General features: G+C 42.9%; 1 protein-coding gene across 5 annotated transcripts in view; it reads left to right on the top strand.

Annotated features, from left to right (window-relative positions):
• SMARCD3 (SWI/SNF related BAF chromatin remodeling complex subunit D3) overlaps positions 1-19,328 on the top strand; it is a 76,174-nt gene that overhangs the window by 34,993 nt on the left and 21,853 nt on the right. For all 5 annotated transcript variants that reach the window (XM_082289044.1, XM_082289043.1, XM_082289046.1 and 2 more), the window contains 3 exons: positions 134-351; positions 3,565-3,607; positions 13,687-13,809. In XM_082289044.1, the coding sequence (XP_082145170.1) occupies positions 143-351; positions 3,565-3,607; positions 13,687-13,809 (375 nt within the window). In that variant the 5' untranslated portion in view covers positions 134-142. The remainder of the gene's footprint in view (positions 1-133; positions 352-3,564; positions 3,608-13,686; positions 13,810-19,328) is intronic.

The raw sequence follows: 19,328 nt of genomic DNA, 5'->3' as shown, positions 1-19,328 counted from the left end.
GCTGCTTAGTGCTTATCAGGATGGTCAGAACGGGGAATCTGTTGGGGCCAGTGTCGCATGATGTACAAATGTCTTGGCAGCTGCAGAAACAGGAACCAAACTGGCTTTTCTTTCTGTTTTGCTTTTCCTCCAGCGCCCTGGGATGCCATCAGGAGCTCGAATGCCCCATCAGGGGGGTCCCATGGGTCCTCCAGGCCCCCCATACGTCGGAAGCCCCTCCGTGCGACCTGGGATGCCCCAGACTGTGATGGAAACAACAAGAAAACGCACTGCACCACAGCAGGTCCAACAGCAGCAGGTGCAGCAGCAGGTGCAGCAGCAGCAGCAAGCCACTCAGAACCGAGCTAGGAGGTGAGTGTTCTGGAAGGAAAATACAGGAGGACAATTTGAGGAAGCAGAGATGATACCTGTTTAGCAGTGGGTAAGACCTCTAAGATCAAATGGGACAGAATAGAAGATGTATGTATTGTCAGTTTTTAAGCAGGAAAAACATTGGTAAATTTTACTCTTTTTTTTTGTTTGTGAATGGTTTTGAACAAACCGACCTTTAATAATGTCTGGTTTTGCAGTTACTCTGCTTTTATTTCACAGGTTTGTCAGGCCATAAATCTGTTGAGTATGTTTAGCCTTTAGAGTTAATGAACAGTTCTCTTCTAATATAGTAAGATTATTGTATTATTTGTTGCCTGTTCTGTATAGTTGCTCTGATTTCTGACTGGCTAACAAAATAGTTTGTAAATGGCACAAGTGGAAAAAACTTTTCACATTGTCATGTGAATACTTGTACTATGATCACTCAGAAGAGTGGTCATAAAACTTGCAGTTGTCCCAAGTGTTTTTGCATATGAAGTAAACAAATATGCACTGGAAGTAATTCCATAAAATTAGAGGGATTTCTATGAGGAACTTTCTTTTTTAGATATGCCCACCTTGTACATTGCTGAATGCATTCTCTCTTAAATAAGTTAGCTAATTTCTTTTTGCAACGTATTAGACCTCATCAATCTTGAGTGTTGAGTGTGATCCCCACACACATAGCGGATCTGCATGGGCTACCTTTTGCAAAATCATTATAGATGTGTATACAGCTTCAGACAGTGTTCTGGTGGTGTCATGGAATCCAGTTGTAGGTAAAACATGACTCTCTAAGCTCAGTTCTTCAGGAGCCCTGCTCTGACCAGGTTATATACCTTGGATCAGCAAGTCAGACTTGGGAATGCTTGTATCTGGGATGCATCTGGAAAGGACACTGATCTTGAGAGTATTAATACACAACAATTGAAAAAGGTTGAACACAGAAGGAATGTGTGTGAGTGCAGCATGTGAGCACAAGCAGTGCATGTGCGTCTTGGAGGCCTTGCCTGGCACCAACCAAAATGTACATTCTATAGCACCTCCCGGGAGATTCTCCAGGAAACTGCACAAAATAATGCCCAACCTTCAGGTACTAGGGTGGATATAACCTGAAAAATTGCCCCTGCTGGATAATTAAGGTAAACTTTAGTCACTAACTAGTTTCCAGGGAGCATTAAAGGACAGTATTTTCTAAAAGCTGATGGCCTAACTCACAGAAGAAAGTTCCCCATCCCTTTTCTTAACTTCAGTGTTTCTGATTTGGGACCCAGCAGTGATCTCAGCTGCCTTGAGCCCAGTTCACAGCAGTGCTTCCTGGGTACACAGAGAGCTTCTCTGTTTCTTCTGCCGTGCCTTCCCTTCAGAAAATGTGTTGAACGTTTTCCCTTTTTTCATTTCCACCTCCCTGTCATTTCTCATTCTGTTTTTTCTGTCACCTTGGGTCCAGTTCTGGGGTTAAATGCGTTCCATGTTTTCTAGCGCAGGCCAAGAAGGTTGCACTTGTCCTTTCTTGGCAGGTTTGGTGGAGACAAAAATCTCATTTCTGTAATAGGCTATTGAAGAACTGGTTGAGACCCAAATTGTTTGGGGATGTTGCTTTGTTTGTTTCTTGCTTTTTATTTGCAAGCCTGTGGGGTTGTTGCCGGTACGTGCATATCCCACTCCCTTTGGGAGGCTGGTGCTTGCTCAGCCTTTACTTCCAGATTCTGTGAAGTGTTTCAGTGCAGATTTGATTTGTAAGCTGTGGAAGGTATTGGAGTTTCATATCACGTAACATTCCATTCCCATTATTCCTACACTTTTTAAAAGGAACATTGTTCACCTATTAAGTTGGGTGTAACTGAATGTATCTCCAGGCACAAAGTGTCTCAGCCTTGGCTTATGTGGGGATGGGAAAGAGTCTAAGAATCTGATATTTCAATCCTGGCTTACTATTAACAAACATAGGAAGAGGGTATGCCACACCAATGAGCATGGAAACAGCTTTTATGTGGACACTGCTGGTGACAGACTTGCAGTATGAAGACAGTAAGGGGGAGGGTGTCCTTGTGACATGGCAGAATAGCAGCAGGTGGTTTACTTTCTCCCATTTGTCTGTCACAGATGGAGTGATTCATCTCCTGCTTAAGATAAAGGCCTCACAAATTAAAGAGATGAAGAATAGGACCTGAATTCCATCTTGGCCCTGTTAGAGAAAGCTGGGTGACAGGTTTGGTGGGCACAAACAGTTCTTAGAATCTGAAGAATTCAAAAGACAGTGTATTTGACAGTCTTCCTGGCAGTACAGTTTCTCAGGCACATACGCATTTGTGTTTATGTCCACGAGTAAAAGTGTGTTTTTAAAAGCATAGATATAGAAATGTGCCTATGTATGGGTATGGACACAGTATGTGTACACTCTGCAGGCACACATACATCTTCCCATGTGTGTGTTCATAAAAATGAAAAGTGGAAATGTAAGGCCTTTTACCTTTGTCCATCACTCATGCAATTTTAGTTTTGTTTTGTTGTTTTGGTTTTGTTGGTTGTGGGAGTGTTTTTATTTTTGGTTTTTATTTTGCCTGTTGCCTTTATAAGATTAAAAGGTCTCAGAGGTAATCAAACTTTTTTGCCAGCAGAACACCGCTCATGCAAATATGTTACAATAAAACAAGTGTGTATGTATATATATAAGGAATGAAGGGTGTACATATGTGTGTGTTTTCATACATCATATGAAATACACACATATATGTGTGTGTTCTTCAGCACTTAATTTTGGGCATGATTGAATAAATGCGTGTTGTCTGTTTGAGCGAGTTCACATGCCATTTGAGTGCTCAGCCACTCAGATGTGCACACACATAGGTGTGTCTGTGCATGCCACACGTGAGACTGTCCTCCTGCACGCTTGTCTGTACCTGGAAGCAGCGTGTGCACATGCACTTGCATACATTGCCACCCTGCACCACAGAAGATGCTGTGATCAAAGAACTTACAGACTTCTTTCCAGGATGCATAACAGACAGCCCTGATTTGTTCTTACCTAACTGCCTCCCCAGGCTGCTGAGAGAAGGGGTACGAGGTCCTGGGCATGGGTGAGACCCTTTTGCTGATGCATGCACAGCTGTGCACCAGCATGTGGAGATGTCAGGATAATTTAGCAGGTGGCCTCGTTACTCCTAGATCTGTCACCATGGTAACGTGTTTTTTTCTTTAAAAAATGTACAGTGCCAAGAGGAGGAAGATGGCTGACAAAATTCTCCCTCAGAGGGTGAGTCGCTTTCATTTCCTATTCCCTTCACAATCAGTTCAGCATCTTAGTGTAATTAGAGGAATTTTAGAAAATTCTTTCACTTTTTGTTTAAAAATCTAATTAAAAAGTAAGTAGACAGTGGGTGAAAGTCTGGAGAGCCAGGCTGGGGCTGGGCTTGGGGGCTGGGAACGTGGAGCAGCCCGGCCTGTGCGGCCTCGTGCCTGGGTTAGCCGAGCCAGCACTGCCGCTTGCTGGAGGGACCGTGGTGCTGGGCTGCCAAGCGACAGCTCGGCACTGGGGCCCTCGGGTCTCCAGAATGCTTTTGATCCATTTTTGAGGCTGGCCAAAACCTGGTCCAGAGTGTGGCTGTACCTGAGGGGGTGGGCTCAGACTCAGGTCTCTGGCCCAGTAGAGCTTCCAGGTTGTGATTTTTGTGGTTGTATCACCGTAGGACTGAAGTGAACCCATGTAAACAACAGAGTCCAAGGGGTCTGTATTGTCTGGAGAGTTACTAATTCTCTTATCCCTGGGGATATGTCTAGCTTTTGGCATTTGCCTATGTTTGATCCTCAATGCTTCCATCATCTACTTCCTTTCTAAACATTGGGATTTCTCTCTGTTCTCCTCTCTCATTATTCCCAGACTTTTCCTTTCCTTTACCCTCTTCAGTACAGTCCCCAAGAACCTGCTTGGTCTCAAAAGGCTTCAAAACACACACCCTTGTCACATCTTAGTCTCAGTTGCTTTGACTGGTGCTTTTTCTAGGCTCAGAATCCCTTGGACAGGTGTGTCCTTTTCCTCCATATCCTTTTCAAGTTTTCAAGCTCCATTGCTAGTGTGAGCCCAAATTTGCTGGCAGGCTCCAAAGTCTGTTCTGTGACATTTCACAGGTGCCTACTACCAGCCATCCAAAGAGGTGAGCCCACTTTGGTACTCCTGATGTCATACTATGCCTTCTCTTGTCATTCCTGCCACCTTCTGAAAGCAGAGCCTCTCATATGTAAGCCATTAGATCTCATGTTGCTTGAAAGACTAAGCTACCATTAAACCCAGACCTTTGAACTACTTGCAGGCTCCTGGTTGTTGTGTTGAAGCCTCATTCTTGCTCTACTGGTGGTCTGTACGTTTTTATAATGAAGGCTAAGTTTCTTGTACTGTCAGTTTTGTCTGTCCCACACAAACTGTTTTCACAGACAATGATACGTCCCATATAGCAAGGCTGTTGCTGCAAATGTATGTTCATTTCGAGGTGCTTTTAGGTTTGTTTGGTTGTTTTCGTTTTGTTGGTTGTGGGAGTGTTTTTATTTTGGGTTTTTATTTTGCCTGTTGCCTTTATAAAATTAAAAGTCTCAGAGGTAATCAAACTTTTTTGCCAGCAGAAGACCACTGACTCTGTTTACCAAGTCCATGATAATCCTTTAATAGGTAGAGCCTTCTATAGGTGTGTCAAAAATCTCTACAGATGCTTTCAGAACCATGCTGTCATCAAATATTCTTGCTTTTCAGTATCTTTGTTGGTGACAGCCAACAGCTTTAACTGATGGAGTAATAAAGCAATTGCTAGAGGTCTTTTCTGCAGTGGGGTTTTTATTAGTGCAGCCGCACTGCTGGTATCTATGATGTGACCTCTGTCTGGGTTAAGATACTCTGTCAGGCTGCAGTAGTGTGTCAGAAATCCCTTACACCATCTGTGGGATGAAGAAATGCTGTGCACATCATTGTCCTGTCAAGTGGAGGGTTTGCACTGGTGGCTGTGGAATGCATGTGAAACACAGGGTAAAACTTCCAGCTTTCTGGAACTACCTCTGGAGTGTTTTCCAGTCAGTCAGCATCTGTTACCCACAGACTTTTTGCAGACTCCTGCTTATGTTTTCTGAGAACTTTGAAGGGGAGAGAGGAGGCTATTAAATACATTTTACTCTTGAAAATGGTCTTATGTAGGAGTGGGTTCTCAGTATTGCTCACTATAGTAATGACTCAGGCAGTTGGCACGGGTAACCTCTTGTTGGATTTCCAGGCTCTCTGGTCAAGCCTGTGCCATAGTCCTGGAGCATAGTGCTGTTGGGTAGGATCACTGAGCCACTCCAGGCAAACTGTTGCACATAGGAAGATTGGATTAGGGAACTGCATAGGACATCCTGGCACTTCCAGTCTGGTTCCCTCTGTTGTGGAAGCCATGACACAACTGCCACCTCAAGACTAGTTACTTGAGACATACTTTTGATCTGGCAGCTTGGGTTTTTTTGTTTTGCTAGGCTCAGCAAGGGAAATGCTTTTAGCTTCCCAAGTAAGAGAGGCTCCCCTCTTGAAATCCTCTTAGTCACTTGTTTTATCTATTCCAGGTTAAATTAACCTCTTTCAAACCTTCTTAAATCTACCTCTCAATAAACCAGAACTATACGTAGTAGGAGAGATTACCAGTATCACCAGTGCTTGAATGCCACTCCTGCATTTTTTATCTTTACTGGAAAGAGCACTGCAAATTGGTATGGCTGTGCTGTTTTTTATTCATGGCCTTTCCACATTGATACAGCCTCTGGTCATTCTGTGATTGGCTAATACAAGTATTTCTGCTTTCTGTCATATGCAACTGATGAATTCCCATATTAGAGCAGGATTTAGACTCTGAGGCATGATCCTGTGCTTTGTAATGCTATATTTCATCCTATCTCCATTATACAGTTCTGAGCTTCCTCACATTTTCTGTACTATCCTCTGCCTTGCAATTACAGTGACACCCAAATTTGTCATTACTAAGTTTTCTTAGCATACTTCTCCTTTTTGTACAAGAACTATTAATGAATGGTCCATGAGGTACTTCTTGCTTAATACTTATTTGCTATGCCAGGTCTTGTTCCGATCCCCATTTTTCAGTCTTAAGGAGTGGTTCCCTTTATGACTGTATGTCAAATGCTTTACTTAAATGCAAGTTGCTTGTATTGACTGCATATCTTTTGTCTAAAATGCAGTTTTAATGAACACAAGGACTTGGTTAAGCTCAGTTGACATACTGAGTAACATAGCAAGGCTTAATATTTTCTATAGTGTATTTAACATTAACTCCAGTTCTGTCCAGCAGGTTCTTTCCTGCCCCATTTTCCTCACTTCTGGATCTTTCCCTTGTTCACACCTGGTTGTCACCGAAACCCTCATTCAGTTTTGGAGAACTGCAGAGGCATCTTCATTCATAGCCAGGGACCTAAATCTCTGGAGCTGATATTGCCTTTGTGACCCAAGTTTAGCAGTTGTGCCTCGATTTTGACCTCAGACCACAAACTGTTTGTAGGGACACGTGACTGCACCTCAGATTGCACTTCTTTCTCCAGGCCTTGCCTCCTCATTACTTCTGGTCAGTCTTATTTTCTCTTAGTGTTGAGTCATTACATTTTTTCCCAGGAACTGTGAGTGTGATCCACCATTCTGTTTCTTTGGCTTCCTTGCCTACCCATTCTGATGCAAGAGTCTCAGCTGAAAACCATTCTGGCTCCATAGCTGTGCCCGTTTCTGCTTTTCCTTGTTTAACTTGCTGAGTGGAGTGCAACTTGGAAACAGCAAACTGCCCCTCCTTCGGTGGCATACTTGTCTCTTAGTATAGGCTGCTGTTCTTCTCACTCAGCCCCAAATTCCTGAGGACCTTTTGTCTAGCTGTGCTGACAGGTTTTTGTATACCTGTCCTCTCCTTTTCAGCCTCTCTACTTCATTTTCTTTTACGCAAATATTTAGTCAATTTTTGCTGCTGCTCTTCACTGACCACCATGTGGAATTCTCTGCACAGATCCCATGCCATAATAGCTGTCCTGCTCTGGTTTGGTCACTGCATGGCTGTTGTCCACCTCTTTCTCCATCTGAGTCAACCAGAGGTGAGGAACACCTGGATCTGCCATTCACTTGTAAGAAAGAAGATGTTAAGGGTGTGATAATCAGTGGTAGCCTTGGATATAGCAACCATGAAATAAAGAAATTCCAGCTCTTGCAGGGAATAAGGAAGGAGAGTAGTCAAGTACAAACCTTGGACTTTAGACAAGCAGGGTTTGGCTTATTCAGGGAACTAGTAGGTGTGATTCCTTGAGAAGCCAGTCTGAAGGCTCAGGGAAACTGGGAGGTCTTTAAGGACCTTTAAGAGCAGCCTGTTTTAAAGGCATGAAAACGAGCAAATTTATGAGGAGCCCAGAATAGGGAACTCACAGAGGTGGTCCCAACATCAAAAGGCAATGTACAAGAAGTGAAGCAGGGACAGGCTACAGAGGAGGAGTTTAGAAATGTTGCCTGGGCATACAGGGAATGGTATCGGCAAAGTCAAAGCTCAGCTGTACTTGAGATCTTCAAGGGACATCAAGGACAAGAAAAGCTTCTGCTATTGCGCTAGTAATAAAGGCTGACCAAGGAAAATGTGTGCCCCGTGGCGAGTAGACTGGGTGATCCAGTGATGACAGAGACAGTAAGTCTGAAGCACTCAAAGCCTTCTTTGTTCAGTCTGCACTAACAATGCCTCTCATGCCCTGTGATCAGTGAACGCATCCAAGAGGAACAGCCGACAGTGGACAGGGAGTGGGCCAGGGATTAGTTGAGGAAAGTTGACCCATACAACTCCATGATACCCAACAGGCTGCATCTGAGGGAGCTGAGGGAACTGGCCAATGTCCTTTCAAGGCCACTCTGTCATCCCTAATAGTCTTGTATCCAGGTTGGGACATTTTGGTCTAAATGGGCTGACAGCCATCTGCTTAGGTGATGAGGCTAAGAAGGTGGCTAATGGTTGCACTTGGCCATGAAGACACTGACATCAGAGTACTGCAGGGATGTGTCCTGGCAGCTGTTCAGTCCAGCATCTTTGCCACTGGAGGAGGCAGTGCAATGCTTGCTTATAAATGTACAGATGACACCAATCACTGGGTGGGGAAACCAGTCGATATGCCTGTGGACAGGCTGGAGGAATGAACCAACAAGAACTTTATGAATTGCAGCTAAGTCAAATGTTCTTCCTTGGGAAAGAGGAGGACTGCCTGGCTGGGAAGCAGCACTGCTGGAAAGGCCCTGGAGGCACTGTTGGATGGTGAGCTGAGCGTGAGCAGGAGGTATGCCTTGTCAGCAAAAATGACTAACAGTGTCCACAGCTCTGTGGCCAGGAGCACAGCCAAGAGATTGAGGGACTTGATTACCCTTCTTTGCTCAGTACTTGTTAGCTCACTGCTAGAGCACTGTGTCCAGTTTTGGGATCCTGAATTCAAGAAAAACATTGGCAACTGGACTGAGGTCAGTGCATGATTGTCAGGTTGATTGAATGACTGGATCAGCACATGAGGAAAGACTGAGGCAACTGGCCTTGTTCATCCTGAAGGAAGGCTCTGAGGGGACCTAGCAACAGCAATGGCTTGCCAGCTCTTAAGAAAGGAGGACCAAGAATATGGATTGCTTTTGCCATTTTACTGGACTATATTACTGGCCCTGTGGTAGTCAGTCAGAAATCCTCCTCAAACCACTCTCTCTCAGGGGTCGCGGGGTGGCACAGTTACAATTTATAAGGAGTGTCAGCCCTTAGCAGTCTTTCTCTGACCACCGTAGAAGCCTCAGTGGTAGAGACACTTTTGTCAATAAGCTATAGTCTAAAGTTTCTTCTTGGGGAAACTTGTCTGGTAGCTGCCAAGTCAGACTTCAGTCACTGCCACTTAAAATTTAAAAGTTCTGGTTCTCAACAATACCTGTGAAATGTGTGGGTTGTGTGCATCTGCCATAGGTAGTAAAAAAAAAAGCTCAGGATCAAATTGAGCTTGTCAAACATGGGGGGAGTAAGGGGTCTTGGATTTTGTTACCTCTCTCAAAGAAGGGAATTCTAGGGTAGCCTAATTCTGAAGAAGCTGCCAAATCTCCATTTATTAGTGATTTTTTTTTTAAAATCAAGATGGCTGAAACTGCTCTGTTGTCCTCCAGTGAAGAAGGCAACTCCAATTGTTCCTGCCAGAAATAGGTCCAATTTTATTTATTGGTTTTTTTCTGGGACCTTGGAGGTGCACAATAGTAGGACCTCTGAGAGTTGTGCAGGCCAGCTGTTGTACAAAACAGGTTCAAATTACATCAACTTGCTCAGGACCTTGTCCAGATGGGTACTGAATATGTCCAGCCAAGGATGGGCACCCCAGAGTATTTTTTGGCAGCCTGTTCCAATGTTTTAATACCATCCTGTGTTTTGTTTGTTTTGTCAGAGGTTTTTTTACAAACCAATTCCTTATAGGGAGTGAATTGGCCATGCTGCAGTGAATTTCTGTTGCCTCTCACCCTAATCTCAGGCACCTCCAAGGGGAGGCTGGCCCTGTCTGTGCTTCACCAGTCCATATGGCAGTCGCACTCACCCAGGCGATCCCCTTTTCCCTTTTCTCCTCCAGGCTGGAGAAGCTCTTGCAGCTTCTCTCGGCAGGTCTGTGCTCCAGCCCCCACCATCCTACTGAGCCTCTGCGGGCCTCGCTCCAGAGTGTCACATCTTTGTGGTCCTGTGCCCACCAGTCCAGATCCAGTTTCACCAGCGTGGCATAGCAAGGAAGAGCCTCTTTCCCAGGCTTGATGGCAACACCTGTGCTAATACGGCCCCTTTTGCAGCTGACCTTTGCTATGGCTGCCTTACCTCACAGACTCCTTCTGCACTTGTTGTCTGTCCAGCAGGGCCCCCAAGTCCTCTCCTGCCAACCTGTCTTCTACCCTGCCGATGCCCACCTGTGCCCCTGCACGGCATCATTCTGTCCCAGGAGCAGAACTTCTCCCATGCTGGGCTCTACCATGCTGAAGTACCGTCCTGTTTCTGCGGCCTGTCAGGGTCCCTCTGAACAGCCCTGCTGCCCTGACTGACTTGGGCTCAGGACCCTGGGAGGCCTGAGGACAGGCCTTAACCAGGAGCAGTGGAGCCAAAGACAACATGGAGCTTTCTCTGTGGCTTTTGACAAGAGCAGCAGAACCAGACCCAGACCTGGGTTTTCCTTAGCATTCCTTCTACTGCTGATCTTCTTGCAGAAGGCTTCCTCGTTGCTTTCCCCAGCCTGCTGACTGCTGTCGTTGCCTTCCAAGCTGTCATACTGTGACAGCCATAAAAGCTATCCAAGGATGTTGTTCGTATCCCAAAATTTGTAGTGTTGCAGCTGTTCCTTGGTTTCTGATTCTGTCTCACGATCCTTGCACGTCTGTTTACAGGCAGGTGTGGTGGGGCCCCCACACTCTGCTGCTTCTACAAGGAACTTGTGAGAGACTCCCATCAGGCCATTCCTTCCACACTGTCCTCACTGCCCCCACTTGCAAGTTGGCCATTTTTTTGTCACCATTGATTAAAAAAACAGTGGAAATCAAGGATAAAAATGCAGAATTTAGTAATAATTGCTTTTTACTAACTTTTAAAAGTTTGAAACATTTGAGTTTTCACAATAAAAAGAGAAACAACTCCAGCCTCTAGAAAGACAGTGTCTTACTAATGTTAATAGTAATCTCTTCCAGTTATCCAAGTAATTCTAAGATAAAGTGTTACTATATAAGCTTCAAAACCTTGGCTGACGAGATGCTGCTTCTGTTACTGCTCGGTGCTTTCTGGAGTTTCTTCTACTAGATAAAGGCCAGAATGGAGAATTTAAGTATTGAAATACTCTTTTCACATTTGTAGTTAGAACTTTTGTAGAAGAGTGTAGACTTGCATGGAGCTATGAACTTTTCAGTTAGGGCAAACCATGCAAGAAGAAGGAATTAGGCAGGCTGTGCAGATCGGTATCACATAAACACTATCATGCCTCCCAAAGATTATTCCATTAGTAGGGTGTGAAAGCAAAAGACTGTAAGAGCTGCCAGACCTGGCCTGAGTGAGCCTTTGATCTAGCACAAAATCCCATCTTTGCTGGGACCATAACACATCCCTAGAGAAGAATACAAACACAGCCAGTACAATTCTTCTCTCAAATGCTCTCCCAACCTGTGGCCATTTGCAGTTCAAGGAATTAGATGCAGTTTTGTCTTTGGCTGATTTTAAAGTGTTTGTGCTTTTTAACATCTTATAATGTTTAACATCCAGCTTGGTTATAGGAATGGAATAGGAATTGCCCTTTCGCTTTCATGTGGTAAAAGATGTAAAGGTGTGGAATAGAAAATTTATTGAAGGTTTCTGCTGTTTCTACAAACTTACTAGAAATTTTGTTAGATCCTGGGTCTAGTACCCATTGAACCAGCTGGAAAGGTTGTATCATCTGTGTTGTATAGGCTGTATCTTAAAGACTCTGTAGGCCTCTCCCTGCTTCACCATGTGCCTTGGGGGTTCACAAACTGACTCTGGTGGAACTTGGCATCAAAGGTCTGAAGCGACTTTTTCGGTCCAGAATTTTTAATTGACTGCAGCACACCATGATTGATTTCCAAGCAAGGAACTGAGGAATCTTTTTATCTGTGCAGAACAGGAAGAAACCTTTGGGGTGTTTTGTTGGGTCCAAAGATTTGCACTCACTGCCTCGCTGCCCTTACTCTGCAAGCTGTCTGTCAATTCCCTGATGTTTCCAGGGTAATGCTTGCTGTTCGTGCTCATGTTTCTTTTATTATTCTGGTGATACTAACACTTTGAGAAAGCATATAAGCAGTTAAAAATATAATGGTTCAGCTAAAGCCAAACAGAATTTTTTGCTCTGTGGTTTCTGCTTTTCCAAAGTATCAATCTTGCTGTAAGTAGAGCAGTTACTCTACCATCTCAAAACAAACAGAGTAGGTTGAAAGAGACATTTATTTGATAATCTTAATCAGTCTAAATACGGCAGGGAGAAATTGTTTGTCTTCAGGCTGGAAAAGAAAATTATTAAGAAAGGGATGAAAAAAACCTGTAAAACATGTGGGAAAGGTGCCTAGGGAATGCCTGCCCACCACTGCTCCAGCAGTGCAGGGAAGTGACATCAAATGAAGCTCACTGGTGGCTGGTTCCAAATGAGCAAAAGGAGGTACTTCCTCCCGCATTGCCTGGTGAGGCTCTGGAAGGCTCTGCCTTGGGCTATTGTGGGTATTAAAAGGCAGCAACTTTCAAACCTTGTCAGAGTACTAGGAGAGCCAGCTCTTGGCATGACCTCGTGCAATAGTTCTCATGTCCTTGCAGATCACAGGGAACAAGTGTATGCCTGGTGTCTCTCACGTGTATGTTTGTGTCTTACACCAGATATAAACTGTAATTTTAACTGTAACTAATTTTGATTCTAAAGCAAAACAGGAATACCAACTCACTTTTAATTCCTACGGAAATATTATAACAGTTAAGTATTTTAGTTACATAGGTGAAAGCTACAGTGAATATTGTAGAAATAGACAAGGTTGTCTGGTAGATCTGTTTTAATTACTTACAGTACCTTTTTTTATGGTTTGCTTGCATGAGGTATTCCAAATTAAGAACCAACATTTTCATTTAAGGGTATACTTACCCATTTCTAAGCTCAGTTCTTTACGTCTTTGTTCCAACCTACTTCATATCCCCACCTCTGCTAACTTCCTTGTAAAACAGAAAATAAAAAGGGGGGTTGTCAATAGGACTCACGTAGTTAACTATGTATTAAAGTACCAATAAAAGTTGGCAGGATAATAAGTTGACACCTGATACCTGGTTGTGTTGAAACTTTGACGTGAAGGTCAATTTCACCTCAGCCAGGAAGATACGCTGGCAAAGGCTGGCATCCTACATGACAGTTTTTACTTACAATGGGTAACGCTTGGTTTTGAAACATCAACGTGAACACTCTTTTAGTCTAGAGAGATGCAGCACTCTTTAGTTTTGAACTGGACAAATTCACTGTACTTCGGATTGCTGAGAGTAGCGGCTCCCTGGCTGCCGGTAGCTAAACCTCTCTTGAAGAAAACAGCCATGATTCAGGCCTTATGGATTCAGACAGGATCTTCCAGAATCCATTAGCTTCCGTTCCATGCTCTCGCTTTTCAGTCTATGCTTGTCCCATGCCACTGAGCCCTGCCTCGCTGTCTGGGAACTGCTGTCAGAGGGAGAACTCTGGGCACGTCTCTCCAGGGGCTGGGAGTGTGTCAGTATTGCTGTTCTGGAACATGGCAGATTCACGCTTCCAGTGCTTGGACATTCCTTGCTTCCTTCTCAGATCCGGGAGCTGGTTCCTGAGTCCCAGGCCTACATGGATCTCTTGGCCTTTGAACGCAAGCTAGACCAGACCATTATGCGGAAGCGCGTGGATATTCAGGAAGCACTGAAGAGGCCAATGAAGGTATGTTGTGAAAAATTTGTAGATTGTGTCAGGGGAGGAAAATAATTCTTGTAGTAAATGGTGGAAATACCTTTCCAGTAAAAGTCCCATTAACAGAAATGCTTTGGAATGGGTCGGACAAAGCTCCTAAGAGCAAACAGCTGGGAATCAGCGTGCATAGAAAAGTGGTAGAGAAAAGAGAAAATTCTGGCTATTACCTGCTCTAGCTTCTGAAAGTCTCTAATAAGGGGAATAATACCCTAGGGATAAATAAACACTGGTTTGGGAACTTTGTATTAAAATGATAAAAAATGAGAAAATAAGAGATTAGAGGAGTGTGCTGAAGGTATGTATTACATTTCCAATTCAAATTTGGTCAAAAGTGGAACTTCTGGAATAACAGAACATACAATGGCAAGAGCTACTTACAGAAATGATTATTATTTGTGTAAGAAGAGAGTTGATGACGTTTTCTGCAGTTTCTTTCTATTAGATCAAATCCAGCACTTCACTCTTCCTAATATCCCACTGAAATGGTCTTTTTCTAAGTTTTCTGAGTCTACTAATTTGAATCATGGAAGAGTTTAGATAGGAGGAAACTGAAGTTACCCAGTTCAACCTTCTGCTAAAAACAGGGTTGTCAAGGCCTTGTTGAGTTTTGAAAATCTGTAAGGATGGAGGTTTCACAGCCTCATCAGGCAGTCTGTTATAGTTTTTGTCCACTCTCATTGTGAAGAATTTCTTTTCATGTCTCATTTAATTTCTTGTGACTGTATGGGGTAGCTCATATTCATTCATCTAGTAACTCCCATAGAATGAAGGGTTTTGTAGCTGTATGTCTGCTGTGAAGTAAAGCTGTCATTCTTGTCTGTACTACAGTGATGGGAGTCAGCCCAACAAAGATCAATATTCCAATGTGTTTGTCACTGTACAGGTATCTGACAAAATGTGGAAGGCTTTTACCTCTTGATGTTTTTCCAGTTGATATATGTGAAGCAAAAAAAACCCTCCAACAACAACAGTAAAAAAAAAACCCACAAAAAACTATTACGTTCCATTAACATACCTAGATTGATAGGAAACTGAATTGTGGATGGTCTAAATCACAAGTTCATTGTTAAAAAGTGTCGTACATAGTAGATTGGACTCTCAGAAGAAATAATTTGTCTTACCTTCTTGATATGGGTAGAACACCATTCTTATAAACTAGGTAGGAATCTGGCCATGTTTAAAAATGATTGAAGACTCTGACTGGAATTCATAAATCAGCAGGAAATTGTTTATTCTGTGGCAAACTCTTCAATGAGGGACTTAACAGGTACACAAGGTCCCAGCTGTAAGCTGTGCAATGGAGATATTCAGTGTCTGGGATAGGGAAGAGTGTAGGAGGCACAACACTCTACGGAAACTGTAGACAGAAAATTCTGTTTCCATCTAAGGCTCAGCAAACATATTTTAAGTATCAGTTACTCAGCATCTAGAGAATGATCAAACAGATGTTTTTCAAATTCATATATAGGTAGTCCTAGCAGACCTGTCAAAATAGAGCTAAATCTAGATAAACTTGGGTTTTTCTTAATGTGTTAAGTATTTTCATTTTATTATAGTTGCAGAATTGGTAACAGCAATAGAAGTTATCTCTGCATTTCCATCTCTCATCGAAGCTCTTGTAATTTTGAAATATTTGCCTTAAAACAGTGATTCTCAAACTGGGACTGTAATGCTGGGAGAAATATGAATTTGTCTGAGGTATGTGAAATTATGTAGGGAATATGCAGGATTTCTCAGAATTATCAGCTGTAATTGCAGTTACGGTGTTAGTCACAGTGATTCAGCTGTAGAAGCAGTCGTAGGGAACCACAGATTTATGGTCTAGTGTTGCTCAGGCTGGGGTTTTTTTTGTGTCTGAAGACTAACCATTCTAGGGAAATTTTAGGGGGAAGTGGTTTAAGCATTTTTTTCCTGAGGATAGTGCATAGAATATGTTTGTCTTGTTGATCGTACTTGGATCTCCTGAGAACAGTTGTGCTGTTGAACCCGGTGACAGCTGTGGGATGGCTCAAGAAGTGAGGAGGCCTGGGGGTTGTGCAGCTGTTGAAGGGGGAAGTTGCCTTCCCCACCTGTCAGGTCCTTTGACCACTGTCAGCAGCCCCCTTCAGCTGCCAGCTTTTCCAGTTTAGATCCTGCCTTGGTAGTTTTCTGCTGGTTGGGCACTGCTGTGTTCTCTACTCTTCTTCAGCCAGTCCTGCATTCTTGGATTGCATCTGTCATGAGAGTCTCAGAATTCCTTGTCTGCAGAGCAGCATTAGCAAGAGTCCTTGTACTGACTTCATGGAAGACCCACGTGGTCAGAATTCCAGAAAGAACTTTTAGGAGGTAGTCAGGCAGACAGGGCTGTTTGATAGACACAGCAAGCTCCATGGCCTGAAAGAAACAGAAACCAAACACTCAACTCCAGACCAGTAGATGTCATTAAAGAAGAATGAATTACTGAAAAATCTATGCAGCTCTAAGTCCATGGTGAACGTTGGGAGTGGGATTTATTTGGCTAAGTATAGACATATCCATTTTATTTATTTATATGTGAGCTAGTTGCTCTCGGCTCCCTTCATAGTTGTGGGATTAAGTTGGTATAGGCAATGGTGTTCAGGGCACAAGTCTTCTCATACAGAAGCGGATGTTTAAAAGAGTATAGACAAATAATGCCCTAAAAATTGCCTATTTCTCTCCACTGTGTAAGCCTGAGATAGACAGCTGTGGGCATAAACATAATTTAAAACTGAAATGATTTTCATCCCAAAGCTTGAAGCAGGGTCTCCTGACAGAAAGAGGGATGAGACCCATGTCACAAGCAAAGGCTCCTACTCCAGGTCCTGGCACCACAGACAGTACTTTGGTCTCACCCAAACCAGAAACGGTCATCCAGGGACTGTCACTCTTTTGAAGTGAACTAGTGTGGGACATTCTGTTTGCCAGACGTGCAGAGTTGCAGTTTCCGAACTAAATTATCTGCTTCCAGGTTCTCCATTTTTAGGTTAAAAACAAGTAGTAGCATCAGAATACCATCATAGTGTCTCTCTCCCTAGTTTTGTGAATTGGGATCTTTTCCCCACTTTCAGATTTTAAGATGACTTAGGAATTGATACTGGGTTGTTGCCAGAAAGCAATTTGGGTTTTTTTCTGAAACACTTGTCTTGTGGTGTAATTTTATGTGTTCTGCTTTTTTGCTTTATGAGATAAGGAAAATGTGAACACCTAATCTCCTTCTTTAATCAGTCAATGTTTTAAATTTGTCTTTCAAGTTCTTTAGTGTTCTCTTTTCTCAGGTAAAAAATTCATTCCTCCCAATCACTGTAGAAAAATAATTTTTCAATGCGCTTGGCTTCTTCTTACTGCCTGTCACTATACAACTCCTCATTCTCTCCTGAGAAAGTACCATATACAACTACCAAAGAAGCTGCTGCAGCTGATTTTGTAGACTGTTGCCCATACTAATTTGCATTTTATTCCTCTGCAGCACTCGTTTCACCTTTTTTTGAGTTTTGTTGTTGTTGTTTAAGCTTTTATAGAACTGTCTACAAGTGTTTTTCATGCACTGCAATTTTGCACTCAGTAAATATTGTCTTGTTCCTTTTATTATTCATGATATTTCTATAGTCTGCTAAGTCACTGATTTTTCTGCTTTGGGTTGACCATTTTTACATTCTTGTCCATTTTTTTTCAGGAGTTACCTAACTAATTTTGTTTCTTCTGCAAATTTTGACATATCTTGCTGCTGCTCTGAGTGAGATGCCTCTATATTCCAGCTCTGATATGGACACTCTCTATTTAACTTGGGACTTTTATAATGATGAGACAGTGATCACTGTTTTTTCTGTCTCCTGATTTTTAGTCTCCATGCTACCACTGTTCATTATGCTTCCTAAAAAGTTACTCTATATGCAAAGGCAAAACCACGGATTTTAATCTTTTCTGTGCTTTCTGCTTGAGGTTTTTATGCTATGTTGAGGTTCATAGAAATTCACCCTTAAGATATACTTAGAGAGCTCTTAACACAATACTGCTTATAAGATGGGCAGCCAGATTTTCTTGTGTCAATTGGGAATAGACTATCCGCTAATAACTTTGTTCATTTGTTTGAAATCCCAGACACAACTTCCCTGGAAGCATCCTGGAGGTTTTGTGTCCAGCCTGAGAGTTCATTGAAGGAAACTTCAGCAGTTGATGGAGATTTGTCTGGGGGATAGCACACAGATCATGGGATCATCAGATACTCGCTTCCTGATTTGACTTGTTAGGGATTCAATGCTAACGGAAACTGAAAAAAACCAAAGTAACACTGTAAACCAGGGGAAGCTTTCTGAAGGATTTGGCAGATTTCCAGCATTTCACTCATTTATTTGAACTTAAAGCTGTATTGATTTGTGTGAAGATGACGTTGGAGAACTTGGAGAGAGAGCAAGCTGTAGCTGTGCTGCTCCACCGTTCCTGTCAGCCTCCCATTCAGACCTGTTTGATTTCATGTGAGCTCTCCCAGCAGTTGTGCTGAGACCTTTGCAGGAGTTCATTGCTGACATGACCACTCATTTGTTATATACGATTATTTTTTTTCCTTTTCGATTTCTCAAGGAGAAATTGTAAGTGAAACACAGTGTGTTTAGGGGAAGGCTTTTCATTTTAATATGATTGCTATTTAAAGTTCCTTTTGCTGAAGCAGAGTCAAAGATCTGTATCTTACTCTTAGAGAGCAAGGAGATCAAGCGTTTGCTGATTTTTGGACAAGAGATTATTTGATTTACAGTGTTGATCAGGTCTCTATGAATTTCCCCCTGCTTAGCTTTGCCTTTGTGGGTGGTAAAGTTCTGGTGTGTCTGAAGAGATGAAGTGTGATGCTTTCTCTTTGCCCTAGAGATGTAAGTCTTCTCTTTAGTTTTTACTCCCAACTACTGAGAATTCTTTGGTTGCTTGCTTTTCTGTTCTCTGAGAATCCACCATACAGAGAGGAGAACAGATTTTAGGTCTGTGTGATAAAGTGCATGGCTAAGAAATTTGCAGAATTTGTTGAAAGGCAGTGGCTTCTTGCCACTGCTTTATTTAAGCTGCAAAGCAATCAAGTTGCACATAACTTTTATCATTTCCTGCCTGGATGAGATTGAGTTGCGTAACTGGAGATGGAAGAATATGTCATTCTGAGAGCCTTCTGGATATGGACTTGACATTATTGTGGAACACAGGGGTACTGAGAGTGAACCGAATGCAGTGGTTTTGGGTGTGTGTCAGCAGCTGAAGAGACTTTATGGTCCGTATAGTGACTCTAAAACCCCACCCAGCACCATGTTGGTGTCTTTCTTCCTTGAGCTGAATTTTGACTGTGTCTCATCTCTGAACTGGCATCTTCCAAGACTGGACATCCTTATGATAGCAGTATAGCTGTGCATGCTGGAGTTGTTACTCACTGGATGGATCCCTTAAGGTAGGATTCAGACTATAGTCTTGGGTCTCTGCCAAGGGTCTTGCTTCACAGGTTCAATGGTAGTTTA

The sequence above is a fragment of the Coloeus monedula genome, assembly GCF_965178545.1.
Source record: "Coloeus monedula genome assembly, chromosome: 1".
Lineage (NCBI taxonomy): Eukaryota > Metazoa > Chordata > Aves > Passeriformes > Corvidae > Coloeus > Coloeus monedula.
This window is presented reverse-complemented; position numbering and strand designations above follow the sequence as displayed.